The 14,144-nt window shown below is 38.9% G+C and overlaps 1 protein-coding gene across 2 annotated transcripts in view; it reads right to left on the reverse strand.

Annotated features, from left to right (window-relative positions):
• trpc5a (transient receptor potential cation channel, subfamily C, member 5a) overlaps positions 1 to 14,144 on the reverse strand; it is a 136,024-nt gene that overhangs the window by 33,704 nt on the left and 88,176 nt on the right. For both annotated transcript variants that reach the window (XM_067524847.1, XM_067524846.1), the window contains 2 exons: positions 5,754 to 5,891; positions 1,079 to 1,277 (listed from right to left, as the gene is read on the reverse strand). In XM_067524847.1, coding sequence (XP_067380948.1) covers positions 1,079 to 1,277; positions 5,754 to 5,891 — 337 coding nt within the window. The remainder of the gene's footprint in view (positions 1 to 1,078; positions 1,278 to 5,753; positions 5,892 to 14,144) is intronic.

The raw sequence follows: 14,144 nt of genomic DNA on the forward strand, positions 1-14,144 counted from the left end.
TATTTCCTGTCATCTTTCAACCTGGAACTATCAAATTAAATGAACAAATTTCTTCATGATTTAAAAACAAACAAACAAACAAAAAAACACTAAGGCTGTGTACACACTATTTAGTGTTTTCGCCATTTTGTAATAGTGTCCAAATGTTGACTGTGTAAATCTATCCACTAAATAGTAAACTCAAAATAACCCACAAAGTAACACTAAGAGTAGAGTACATGGTATGTCTGCTAACAATCCCACAATGCAATGCTCCCCATGTTAAAGATGAGGAAAATTACCACTGCAGACCTGTTAGTGATGATGTAACTTGCCGAGGGTTAGTAAATGTCCGAAATTTCAATTGATTTCTCACTATTGAGTGAACTACTTTGTGTATATTATGTAGGGAGTAGGGAATGAGTGAGTACGGGGTGATTTCAGACACAGCCTATATGTCGGCATTTAACACAAATCATTAAATCAACATGTCAGCTCCTTGTTTTTACATCTAATAGTCTCTGCTCTATTTGGTATTAATGTCTTATAGTTTTATGAACCAAAATAAACAGACGGTGATTGGGTGAGGGTATGACTTGTTTTCTAGTGTACTTTGATTTAGTTGATGGTTACATGAATGTCTACTTTTCCCACTGTCCTGTTATTTTTTTGGGGGTCATTGTTTTAGTTCTCATTTAGATCATTCTTGGTATCCACTCCCCTGGTTAACGTTTAGGTTTCTGTGTTTTGTTTGATGGTTTGATTGTTAGTGTCATTGTCTCTAGTTTTTAGTTACCTCCTATTTCTAATAACTGGGCCAAATGAGAAAAAACCAACAAGCAAGCAAAAAAATAAATAAATAAAGAAATCACAGACTGCAGAAGCCACTGCCTACACAGTGGACTGAATGTTCTGGGTTCAGTGAAGAAGAAAAGCAAACAGAGCAGGTCTGGAATGTTTACAGGCAGGCACAGGACATTTGAAGACAAATCTCATTTGACTTGTTGTGCAATCTATAGCTCTACCATGCTCTATCATGGAAAAATTAAGTACTAAACATCTAAGTAATGGGGAACTTGTAGAATGCTTGTGTACATACCCAGCACCCATGGGAGAATCATCCACTCCACAATGGTGGGTGGGGGTCCCTGCATGTGCAAGTTGGTGCGGGCAATGTGCTGCGAAGCCAGCAGTAGGAGGAAGAGGAAGGTAAGATACGATGCTGTGTGACAGATGAACTTGATGAAGGGCTTCTTGATGAAGCGTCCCAGAGCACTCTTGGGAGCCAACAGGTAGATCTGGTGCAAAGGGAAGGGAAGAGCAAACAGAGAGAGAAACAGGAGTTAGAATAAAAAAAAAAAAGATGAATTAATGATCATGTGAAAATTTAATATATGATATATAGATATGAGCAGAAAGGAGAGAAGTAGGAGGAAAATAAGAGGGGGAAGAAAAAGAAAAAATGGTGGATGAAGAGACAAAGGATGAGTTTGCACACAAAAGAAGATTAGAGAAGTGAGAGACGAAAAAAGATTATACAGCACAAAGGAGAAGTGATGAAGCTGTCGTGCATTTTCTTTATAAAGGAAAACAAATAAGTGTGACTCTCAGTTTGATTATGTAACATACAATGAACAATAAAATAGTTTTTGCTTGAAACACCAATGTCACAGTCTTGTTGAGTCTCAAAACTATTATTGTTACATCATCTTTTGCTCTAATGTTGCTGGTGTGCAATGGCATTTTTAAACTTCTGTTCAAACTGTGCAGCAGAAAGAAGATATAAGGTTGTACATAAGTTGATTGTGTTCATGCTCAGCCAACCTTGTATGATTGCTTCATCTATCAGAGCTTCTGTTGTTATTGCCAGTGTTATTGCATTTATGATGCTTGTTTACTTGTTCTGCTTATCTACTCACTCCTGGCAAACCTCAACTTACTCTGAGTCAGACTGAGATGGAATTGAATAGCAGAAAGGCAACATGCAAATCAATGAGGCTGACAGAAAAGAGACAGGGGCAGAGGTGGGTTTTGAAATATTAATTGCCTTGTAATAAGTGAATTAAGTTACATTTACATCTGAGTCAGAGTAAGAGGAGTTGAACTGGTCTTCCTCATCATGCACTGTTCACTAGTCTACTCTTTGAACACGCGACAAACAGCAAACAGCAAAAAGGTAGCAAAAGATGCATTTACTGCTCTATAACTTGTATATGATGAAAAAAGAAAATACATTTCTTGGAAAGACAGAAAAAATGTGAGAGCTGCAATCTCTTTAGCGTTAAAATTATGATTATAAGTTAGGTATTCTTGATTTGTGTTTTTGTATTTTCATTCATTTTGTTTTTCGCAGTACTCACCCTCGCCAACTGAGGCTCCCTCACCCCCCTTCTACATCTCTGTCTGTCTCTGGTCCCTCTTGGTCTCCCGTGCCTCAGCTGGCTACCGGTTCACTCAGCTGCTTCAGATCATCTATCATCACCTCCTCACTCTTCTGTCTATTTAAGGACTTGTAGTGTGTCACTGTTCTATCCCGTGTGATCCCCCACCTTGTTCGTCCCTTTCACGACCACCAGCTTTACTACCACTAGTGGGTTCATACGTAGCATTTTTGTCTAGCTTGTTTTGTTAGCTTAGTAGCCCTTAGTTTTCCTTTCCTTGATAGGGTTTTTATTTCTAGTGTAGTTTTCCTCCATGTTTCCTTCTTCTTCCATCCTACCTTTTGTAGTGAGGCAACTCTCCTCTAAGACCCACCATTCCTGCCTACCTCACCGGACCTCTCTCCTCCCAGACCTGCCCCGTTTTTATGGACTCTGGTTCAGAGGCCAACTTTCTGGATCTAAGTCATGTATGTTCGTTACGTCTGGAGATGGAGAGATTACCTAAAGAGTTACAGGTAAAGACACTCCATAACCACATTTCCCATCACATCACATACTACACTAAACCAGTTAAACTGACTCTCAGTGGTAACCACCATGAGTATTGTGTGTACTGTGTTTATGAATGTTTAGAGACTCCAATTTTGTTAGGCTACCTGTGGTTGTCCAAGCATGATCCCCACATTAACCGGTCAACATGTAAGGTTATGGGGTTGGAGTCCCTATTATTTAGCAAACTGTTTACGTGATGCTAGTTCTCTTCCCACAGACACTGGGGAGAAAGTTAACTGACATGATTAATGTTCCTGGCTGTGGCTTTTAGCAAGGTGCGGGCAACCTCATTACTCAGAGAAAAGAGCCATGTGGACATACATCCATGACTCTCTGAAAGCAGGTATTATCCGACCATCTTCATCTCCGGCAGGGGCAGGGTTCTTCTTTGTTGGTAAGAAGGATGGGGGTCTGAGACCTTGTATTGACTATAGGGGAGTTGATGCCATCACTGTTAAGAACAGGTACCCCTCCCTCTACTGTCCTCTGCATTTGAACTGTTACAGAGAGCCACAGTGTTCACAAACTTGGTAACACCTATCATCTTCTCCACATTAGAGAAGGGAATGAGTAGAAGACAGCATTCAGCACACCCAATGGCCAGTACCAGTTATTGGAGATGGCGTTTGGCCTCACCAATGCACCTGATTTGTTCCAGGCCCCTGCCAACGCTGTTCTCAGAGAAATGATTAACAAGTTTGTGTGGGTGTATCTAGATAAACATTTTAATGTATTCCAGAGACTCGGAGGAGCACAGACAGCACGCCAGGGCAGTGCTGCTATGTTTGCTGGAGAACCAGCTCTACATCAGAGCTGAGATGTGCGAGTTCCACACCACCCGAACCACACTTCTCCGTTTCGTAATCGTTCTGGGAGGAATCTCAATTGACGGCCGTAACGTTACCGTAGTCACGAAGTGGCCTACTCCCTGGGACCAGCTACACTGCTTCCTGAGGTTTGCTAACTTTTACCACCGGTTCATTCAAGATTACAGCAAGGTGGCAGCCTTCCTGCTTGCCCTCACTTTTCCCAAGAAGTCGTTCATCTAGGGAGAGGAGGCAGAGAGGGCTTTTGGCCGTCTTTTCACCACCGCTCTCATCTTGACTCTTCCTGACTGCAAGAGGCAGCTCATTGTAGAGGTCGAAACTACGACACCGGGGTGGGAGCGTTGCTTTCCCAACACGCAGAGGGGGGTGGCAAGGTGCACCCCTGTGCTTTTTTTTCACACCGTCTGACTGAGGCTGAACGGATTTATGATGTGGGTAACCAAGAGCTCAGGAACTCAGTCTGCCAGGTGCCTCAATGTGGCGCTGTCGGCCACGGTTTTTCTCCAGGTTTGACTTTGTCCTGCGATACCATCCCGGAAGCCAAAATACCAAGCGAGAAGCCCTGTCTCATCAGTTCGAGGAAGAGGAGAACACATTAGCCACACCCTGGTACCAGGGAGAAATGAATGGGCAAAAAATGGGCAATACGATGGGACCTAGAGAGGAGGGTAAGAGATTTCAAACCCTCACTTCCTAGTCCTGCTGGGTTCTCTCCGGGACATTTGTTTTTCCCTGTTTGTCTTCGTCCGCAAGTGCTCAGATGGGTTCATGACCCAAGGCTGGCCTGCCATCCTGGTACTACAAGGTCTACAGCACTGCTCAGCTCGGAGATACTGGTTGCCGGCAAAGAATGTGAACATATGTCGTTAACTAGGAGCGTGTAAGCCCCTAAAGAACAAAATGCCCCACGAGTCACATTCTGGTTTCCTGCGCCCTCTGTCGGACCAGCTGGTAGGTCCCCATTTGACAGTAAGACTGTAATTCCCATGGTGGTGGGTCCATGCTGTGCCCCTTGTTAAACTGTCATCAGTCAAGGAGACCACGGAGCTGCTGGTACAGCATGTCTTCAGACTTCATGGACTGCCTGAGGATGTACTGACGGACCGAGAGCCTCTAAGCACATACCCTTAATTCCGTGACATAACTTCAAATTCTCTATACTGTACTGATATACACACTGAACATTCAGACACAAATGTATAATGCTATATATATATATATATATATATATATATATAATGATTTCACATACAAAGACAGTTGGACCAGGCAGCCCGCTCACATTAACTCTAGTATTTAGAACTGAATACATTCACAGTATCTTTATCTATCAACTGAGGAACATTGTTACTTTGCAATATTTGCTTCCACTGTTGTTTTAAATGTGCTCAGTGTTTCTTGAGTTTCCTGGCAACAACTCATCCAGCCAATAAACAAAGACTTTTGATTAATTATTGCCTGGTAACAAATTTACTTTGCAGATGAATTAGCTGTTTAGTTACAGGAGTTTCAATTATTCCTTTTTTCATCAATTACCCTATTTGCAATCTTTTGCCCTCTAACTTTTTTCTCCTGCTACCTTCTTTTTCTTTTATATCTCTATAATTTCTCTATGTACTGTCTTCACTCTATTTTTTTTTTTTTTTTTTGCTGTGCTAAGCTATTGGTTTTCTTTCTGTTCAAATCCACGTATTTTGATTTTTCATTACTTATCCATCAATTTCTCCCATGTGTCCTTGCTTTCTGTTTTTGTCAAACTATTTCTTTCATCCGTCTATCTCTCATTCATGACTCTTACCAATTTTTTATTACCCATTCCCATTCCCTTTCTCAGCTTTTCCTTCCAGGTTTGGTTTCTTTTAATCTTCCTTAGTTAATTTTTAGAACACTTCCTTTCTCTCTGCATGTCTTCCTGAATATTTGTGAAGTATTTTTTACTAATTTCCCTTTGTGTGTATTTCTCCACCGTATCCCTTCTTTTCTTTCTCTATCCCCTCTCTTTTGTTTTGCCTACCAGGGAGAAGACAGGAAACAGGAGTCCAATGATGAAACAGGTGACCAGTTTGACAACCCAGTGTCGTCTTCTCCAGCCTGGGAAGCCATCGTACCACAGTGTTGCCAGTAGCTGTTGGCAGTTTGGCTGCGCCACAAACTAAACCGTGAGAGAGAAAGAAAAAGACAGGGACTGTTAAAGTGTTTATTTTTTGAAATATGCATGGGTAACATTGTTATCAAAAAATGAGGAATAAGCAGTCCTTAAATCATTTCACTCTGGGAGTTTTGAAAACAATTATTGCAGAGTTGATCTCCTTTCTTCAGAAAAGCAGTTTTTCAAATTGGCTCATATCTCACTCCGGGACACTGTAGGTAGAAAGCTGCATATAAGAAACTGTAACCTTCAAAACACAAAAACACTGTCTTCCTTCTCATAAGTGTACATAACCCTCAGATCTGTTCAGGTCAACTTTAGATCATATCCCACTAGTTGATTAGTTAATTGAAAACATCCTTTGTCTACTACTAAATTTCGACCTGTGTTGACAGGAGCGACTGTATTTCAAGAGGTAGAGCAGTCGTCCACCAATTACAGCAGTGGTGGTGACCTTAATGGTACATATCAAAGGCAAGTTTGCAAGGCAGTTTTAATTTCCACTAACATCCTGTTTACCCCACAGAAGAGGAGGGTGTTTGTTCCTGTAACTGAAATAAAAAGAGAAGAGAATTTAAGTCAGTTTTTTTTTTAACTAAATTAAAAAAAAAGGTAACTCAGTACAACTTTTATCTTCCTGCGGGTTTTTTAGTTAGTCCCCTCTGTAACAGATCTGTTGTCTCTCTTTTTCAGGTTACTTTCATCTGCATCTCATTACAGCTTATCCAATAATACTTTTGGCATTACACCAAAGGCTGTTTGTCCCTGTCAGCCCTTGAGCTGCCCTCTGAGTCACCAAGAATCAGCTGCGTCCTTCCTCTTTCTTTTCTCTTCCTTTCTTTCTCCCATTGTGTCTTTACAGTTTCAATTCCTTGCATCTTCTCTGTTCCCTCATTTCTTTTCTCTAATGTCCTCTGACTAAACAAGAGACACAAAGAAGTTTAGTTCCTGCTCTCTTGCCAAGATATTTTTTTTCATTTTTCCCTCTTTTTTTTTCTTTGTTGGTTTTATGTGCCTGTCTTTAGTTCCATACTTATTTTCCTGATTCCTTCTTCCCTCACATCTGTCTTTAAATGATTAGTCTAGTCTACAATCCCAGGACTTTAAATTATTCTCATACTCTAAAAAGGCTTATTATCTATCACTGTGATCTGTGTGCGTGTACATTTGAGTGACACAGAGTGATTGTGTGTTAGAAAATCTAAAAAGCTTGTTCTTCTTTTAAGCAAACAGCCTATTAAATAAATGTGGCTGAATTTTGCACATCCACCTTCACACGAGGACACTCTTGTCATCAGCTGAAAATTTACTTAAAAGCTTTAAGATTCAAACTGGCAAAACTGCTCAGGTCAGCAACCGAAACTGTCAGTCAAACATGATGATCTGCTATGTTTTGACAGCTGAACATTTGGTAGAGGCTGCAGATTTTCCACACTTCCTTGTTTTCTTACAAGTGTGGGCCTGTTTCATAAATAATGGATCCTGGCACATTTTATCTGGACGGTCCGTCACTGATTCTCAGCTCTCTGTGTGGGACCTTATCTTTGAATTTCCACCAGAACAGCTTCTTACTTTACAGACAATTATGTGGTGTGACACCGCCAAAGGAGGTATCCTTGGTGCTGATCCTTTCAGCGAGCCCCCAGAGCAAACAGTATCACATTGTGGTCTTGCTTTGTTGATGTGTAACACAAAATAAAAGTTGTATTATTTTTTTCTTGCAAGGTCAAGTGATACTAATTCACTTTTTTCAATTTCTTTTTTTTTTTAATCTATCAAATATTGTATGATTGTTTTCCTTTTGAACTTCAATAAATCACAGTTTGTAATATTTTACAGTTTTAAGTTTGGGGTGTAGCCACACTAACAGGATGGTCTACAATTATCTGTGACATACCCTTTTTACCTGACTTTGGGCCAAAATGTTGTACTTCTAAATTTAATACACCAGTATTTTATTTCCCAAAATTAAATGGAGTAATAGTGAAACATGATGGCCACTATAAATTTAAACTCTATATCTGTAGTCTTTTAAATGTTTTAATCTCTTTAAAAAGTTATTTAAATGTTTTAATCTCCTGCCCTAAGGGTGAGCAGTGTTGAACCTTTGTTTGTAGTAATGTCACACTTAAACATGAAATTGGTTATGAAAAGAAATTCTGGAGATGGAGTTTGCTTTGCAGCTGCATGAGGACAAAGCCCAATGCAAATGGGCTTTAAACTCTAACTGCACGTTTGGTTAAAACAAGCACAGGTGCAAGTATATAAGTAAAACAAAAACGTTTTTAGGATCCTTAGACATGATTCTACTGTTCTGAAACAATCTCAGCTGTTGCAAATGTGCAACAGTAGGTTCCTTCCCTTTAGTCCAGAACAGAACGCTATAAAACCAGGGGGGAGACAGTTCTAAGCTGATGTGAGAAACTCATCTGGTCAAATTTGGCCACTAAAAACTCAATAAAAGTACTTAAAATACCTGTTCAATAAATGGTAATGTTGCCTGTGCCTGCGGGTATTGCATATATATGTTACCATAATGAGTTTGTGTAATGGCCAATTGCTATGAATATGATAAAAAAAAAAAAAAAATAGTTTGCTAAGCTACATGTAACGGTTCTGGTGGGGTCTAGCAGGAAGCTCCGCACTAAACCAGCCCCCCCCCCTCTCAAACTCCTGTGCCAGTAAACCACATCAGATTTGAATGATTTCTGTAATCATTTCAAACCTCACCCAGTGATTAATCTCTGGAATATTTTATTTTATTTTATGGCGATTAAGAATAAGGGAGAAATTTATAAATAATGTAATTAATTTTCAGTTCATTAGCTGCGCCAAGTTAGTATCATCAGTAACATGCTCCCACTCTTATGCCAATACAAGTATTAAAACATATTTTACTCAACTACAGAGCTGTATAATTCACAAGCGTGTAAATGTGTATTCTTACTTGTTTATATGTGTTAATATGTACAGTAATGTTTGTAAGTGTGTCCTTCTGTGTGAGATGGAGAGTAAATTTAAAAATGAAGATTCAATTATAGAGATGAAATGAATTAGAACCAGATTAAGGAAGAAAATCACGAAAGAGAGCGATACTGTTAGAAGTCAAACCATAGTGGCTGCTTTCTCTTCCTTCTCTTTCCACTCTCTTGTCCTCTCCTCTTATGCCCTTACTTTCTTCTTTGATCCTCTCCTCCTGGTCTTCTTACCTTCTCCTTTCCTGAATGTTTCCTCTTTCCCTCATTCGCATTTTCTCCACTCACTTTTTAATTTTCTCAATCGTTCTTCCTTCATCCTGGTCATCTTCTCCTACTTCCTTCTCATTTCCTTGTTCCTGTTTTTCTTTGCTTCTTTTTCTCCTTCCTCTCCTTCAATTCCCTTCCCCTGCTTGCAATGTTTTCTATCTTCCTCCATCTTTCTTTTTATCCCTCACTCGGCTCCAGTTTGGTTTCCTGTTGCTATGGGAGCATTATGCTAATGAGGGAGTTCATCTCTGGGCTCCACTAAAGTACAGCAGTATGCTGATTTCCCTCCTTTACTGTTTCAGTCTTGATTTTACTGAGCTTCAGTGGGCAAACATCGTTGTCATAGTTTACTAGTCAGACAAAAAAAAAAAAAGAACCTAATGCTGATGATGTCACAGTTCAGTTAAAAACTGCTTTCTGACAAATCAGGGAGCACAAATCAGGCTGGGCAGGAGGAAAAAACCTCCAATGGGAGCAAAGTAAACAGATCTGAGGAATGTGGGATTTGATGTTATGTATACATATAGGATAGATTTATGAAGTGGTATAACATGCATTTATTATTTGAGTGACCACCAACACCCCATGAATCCTCTTAAATTGCATAACATACAAGTGAAATATGGGGAGGTGGGTGGTGTGTTTGAACATCAGTGGTCAGTGAAAATCTGCCAGCTTCAGAAAGAGTAGCAAGACAAATATATGGTATATATCCAGGTGGCCAACTGACCTCTGTGCTATGTGAAAGAGTGTATAGTGGGCGATCAGTGTAACATGACTGACAGCTTCCTTTCTAAACTGCTAGACTACGGGCTTGAAATTTATCTGCATAAAAGTTGACATAAAGATTGATTTACAAATTCAGAAAAGTAAAAGGACCCAAATCGCAAGCCAACTGAAAACTTACAAAAAAAAAAAAAATGACTTACTTAAGAATTTGTTTAGACACACTTCCCCATCTTCACTAACACCAAATGAAGAATTGTTCTTTGGAAAATGGTGCTCAATCATTTTCAAATCGCCACATACTTTGACAATGCATGATACCTGACTGACTGTTCATGAAGCCTATGAAGGACACGAAATGCCAAAAACAATGTGAACCCTGGCTGATTCTGTCATGCATCTTATCTTTGCATGAAACTGACATCATGGTAAGGAAAGACTATTTCCTTTATCAAAGTCAGATATGCTGTAACATCTCTACTTTCCACAGAACTACAGTTCATCTTTTGATGTATTGGCTGCAGTATAGGAACTATTTGACATAAAATCAATTTCCCTTGTTTATTTGTATGACTACAAACTACACAGATTACACTACCATCATTCTTTTTTCTTCTCCCTTCATAAGCCCCATTTATACTGAGCAGTAGAAAAGCACCACTGCACCACCATGATAAATTTACTGTCGTAAATTGATTAGCGCAGCCTGTCTCTTGCACTGCACCACTCCTCTCTCTGTCCACCTCTCTCCCAACAGGCCAGGTCAGAAGTGTGAAAACTGCAGTGGATAACGTCTTAAATTTAATCTCAGTGTGCCTGTAGCACGGAAACCACACTCTTTCATACTTATCCAATAGCAGCTTTACATAACACATAACACACACACACACACACACACACACAGAGCTTTTGCTTCTGGTGATGACATGTTGCTCGAGATATGAGAGAGTGATGTCTGATAATGACTTGAAAGAGTTAACAAGGGCCTTGTAAAGAACACCAACCTGAGATCCTGAAAAACGTTTAAAAACATTTACTTCAAAATGATAAATCTTAAATTTTAAAAGCAGATTCTTTGACAAGTGTAAAAGTACAATATTTAGTGAAATCCACTTATGTTTCCTCTCCTACCATTGTTTCTTTCTTTACTTTGCCAGGTAAAAGCTGCTTAAGCCTTCATGTGCTACCACATCATGATAAACTGACAAGTTTTAAAGTTGTCAGTATGACTTTGTATAACATTTTATTGGCACCGGTTTACATTTCTTTTAATTAAAGAAAAAGCTTTTTAAATATAATTTTATATGTCATAGTTTTAAAAAAATAACATTTTATTAATACATTGCGTTGAAATAGTATTAAATGATCTCTTGTTTATATATTTAATAAAAACTTCATTAATTCTAGTTTATTTCAATGGTGAAAAACAGAGATAAATTATAATAATATAATAGATGATTGCAATTAAATGCAATAAACACAACTGGCATTTGATCTGTTGCAGTGAATGGCCAGCTGCTCTTATGTCTCTTTTTTTCACTAGAGTTAAAAATATTTGTGTTTCTTGATTTGACAGCTTAATTTAAGTCAACAATCTTCAGATATATGAACATGTAAGACTGTCAAGATTTCACTGCTACTGTTCTTTCATAAAACAGTACAGACAACCTAAAAAAAAAACACTCACTCCCACACAGCAACACTCGCACCCACTATACCCACAAACAATAACAAAAAGTAGGACAAGATATACGTATATATGAGATCTGCACTGCTCACAGCCCACTGAGTTTCAAGTGACATTTAAAAATCATTTGCCATTAAGGAATGAATCAGAGAGAAAAATATTAGCTGTGAATTAAAGTGTAGCTGATGGGGAACTCATGTTAAATAAGCATTGCTTGTATATTACTGAAAATATTCCAGAGTCATCACTGGAGACATTTCTTTCCCATTTATTCATACTCTGCTGTACAAACTGCAATAATAAGTACACAAGTATTTAAATCACTAATAAATGCACTAGGGCATCCAGCAACTAAAGTACTTAATGGAGCTGCCGCAGACAAGGAAATTAGCGAATTGAAAAACTTGACTCTCCAAAAAGGCCCCAAACCACCTTTTACTAAGCTTTTTGAGAAGAGGCTTCCGATGACTCATGCTAACCTTGTGAATGAAGCAGCAGTAGCCTGGAGTGGTATGAGATGAATAGGCTTTTTCGTTACATTTGCATTTCTGCTAATGCAGCGACTTACAGGTTGAGAATGTTGAGAAAGCTTCTACTGGTTACTGGATGCAGCGCCTGTGGACGGGGAATAAAACTTAAAATCTGTGTTTCATTTTAGCTCACAAAGGCAGTTTTGAAACTTTATGTACAGTGCATTACTAGAACTTTTCTGTAGGATCTTACAGCTAAGATGGCATGTGTATTAACACTTTGCTTCTCCAAAAATATGTAAATATGTTGTGTACGTGTCTGGTGTCAGTGGAAAAGCATTGAGTTGGGATGCAGAAGGCTGCGGATTCGAATCCCACCCACCCAGGTGGGCCCAGCCCATCCACCAAGGGCCACCTTGGTGCTGGTCCCGAGCCTAGATTAAAAAAAAAAAAAAAAGAAATAGGAGGGTTGTGGCAGGAAGCGGATCTGGCGTAAAAACATGCCAAATCAACATGCAGAACACATTCCATTGTGGCGAACCCTGAAGGGACAAGGCGAAAGCTGTTGATCCTTTTCTTATGTATGTGTATTGCCTTAAATGTATGAATGTATATATGTATGTATGTAAATAGGACTAAGTCAGTGGTGGTTTCTTTGGATGCAGATATCAACAGTTGATCAGTTCATCTCAGAAGCAGATGACAAGGTGAGAGAACCACAATTTGCTAATGGTAAATTGTTTGTCTACTGTATGTTACCACTGGATATGCTATAGATATTCCTGAATTTGGAAACGCTCTTAATTGGGTCAATGTACTTAAGTTGTCAGTGCTCTGCTCACCCTTTACTCTTCAGATTGCCTTTCCAAAGACCTGCTTCCAATGTATCACTGGACATGACAATCTATAATCAGTTCCATGTGACTTGGGTGAACATGAATGTGCTGAGTCCAACAGAACAGTGTCACTGTTCTCTCCTGATACTCAGGTCACTCTTCTGCTTGTGCCATTAAACCTACAATCTGCTACCCAAAGCTACTTTCTGGATAATTAAATTTCTCCACAATTTGCTTTGACCAAAAACAAACAAACAAACAAAAAAAATCCTAACCATAGCTTTGCTACATAGTATTAATTCAATTTCTCAGCAGCCTGATATAATCTACCCTCACTGCTAAATAAAGCAACATTCTAACCTAAAGCTATGCTACCAAAAATTCAATCAGGCTGCACACATGCTTGTGATTTATATGCAAATACTGTATAGAAAGCATTTCTTTTTGAGCATTGTGGACTAAATTCACTCATTCACTTATTCAAATTTGACTTACTGTCTTTCTTCGTGTAACCCTGCTGTTCTGTTCCGCTCATTCTTGTTTTATTATTCTGTCACCTTCAATTACTTTCTTTCTGTTTATGTCTCTCTTTCCTCTCCACCCACTCCTTTATCTTTTGTTGATATCTCTCTCTCTCTACCAGCACTTGAATTTAATTTAACTCAGTAAAGAAATTAAGTACATTGGTAGGACATTTTGATTGATAAACTTGCCAAACCATATGCATAATTACTGTCAATACTATGAATTGACAAAGAACAAAAACAATACATGGGATAAACTTGTTACTGTTAAGAATTAGAGATTAAGAGAGATACAAAATATAAAAATCATCCACTATTTAGATTTTTGGGTCTTTCCACCAGTTTTCAGAACCTGGCTACAGGGATTTGCCCACATTGAGTGTGTGTGTGTGTGTGTGTGTGTGTGTGTGTGTGTGTAGGTGCATGAGTGTGCAAAGCAATAGTCGGGCACAGCATTCAAGCAAAGGCAAACAACACACAAATGATTTACGAAGATCTGATAAAGAGCACAAAAAAGTTACTGAATACTGCAAATGTGTTTATGTGTGTGTGTGAACCTTTCTAATTGAGGGCACGTGTTGGTAGATTAATTAAAGCAATAATTCATTTGCATGTGGTGAATAAAACATAAATGAAGGTCAATATATTATTCCGTTGCCACTACAGATTATTGAGCCATACACACACACACACACACACACACGTGTGAATGAACAAAAATAGGGTCCTGAAAAGACACACACACACACACTCCATTTATGAAAGCAT

The sequence above is a fragment of the Channa argus genome, chromosome 12 (genome assembly GCF_033026475.1).
Source record: "Channa argus isolate prfri chromosome 12, Channa argus male v1.0, whole genome shotgun sequence".
Classification (NCBI taxonomy): domain Eukaryota; kingdom Metazoa; phylum Chordata; class Actinopteri; order Anabantiformes; family Channidae; genus Channa; species Channa argus.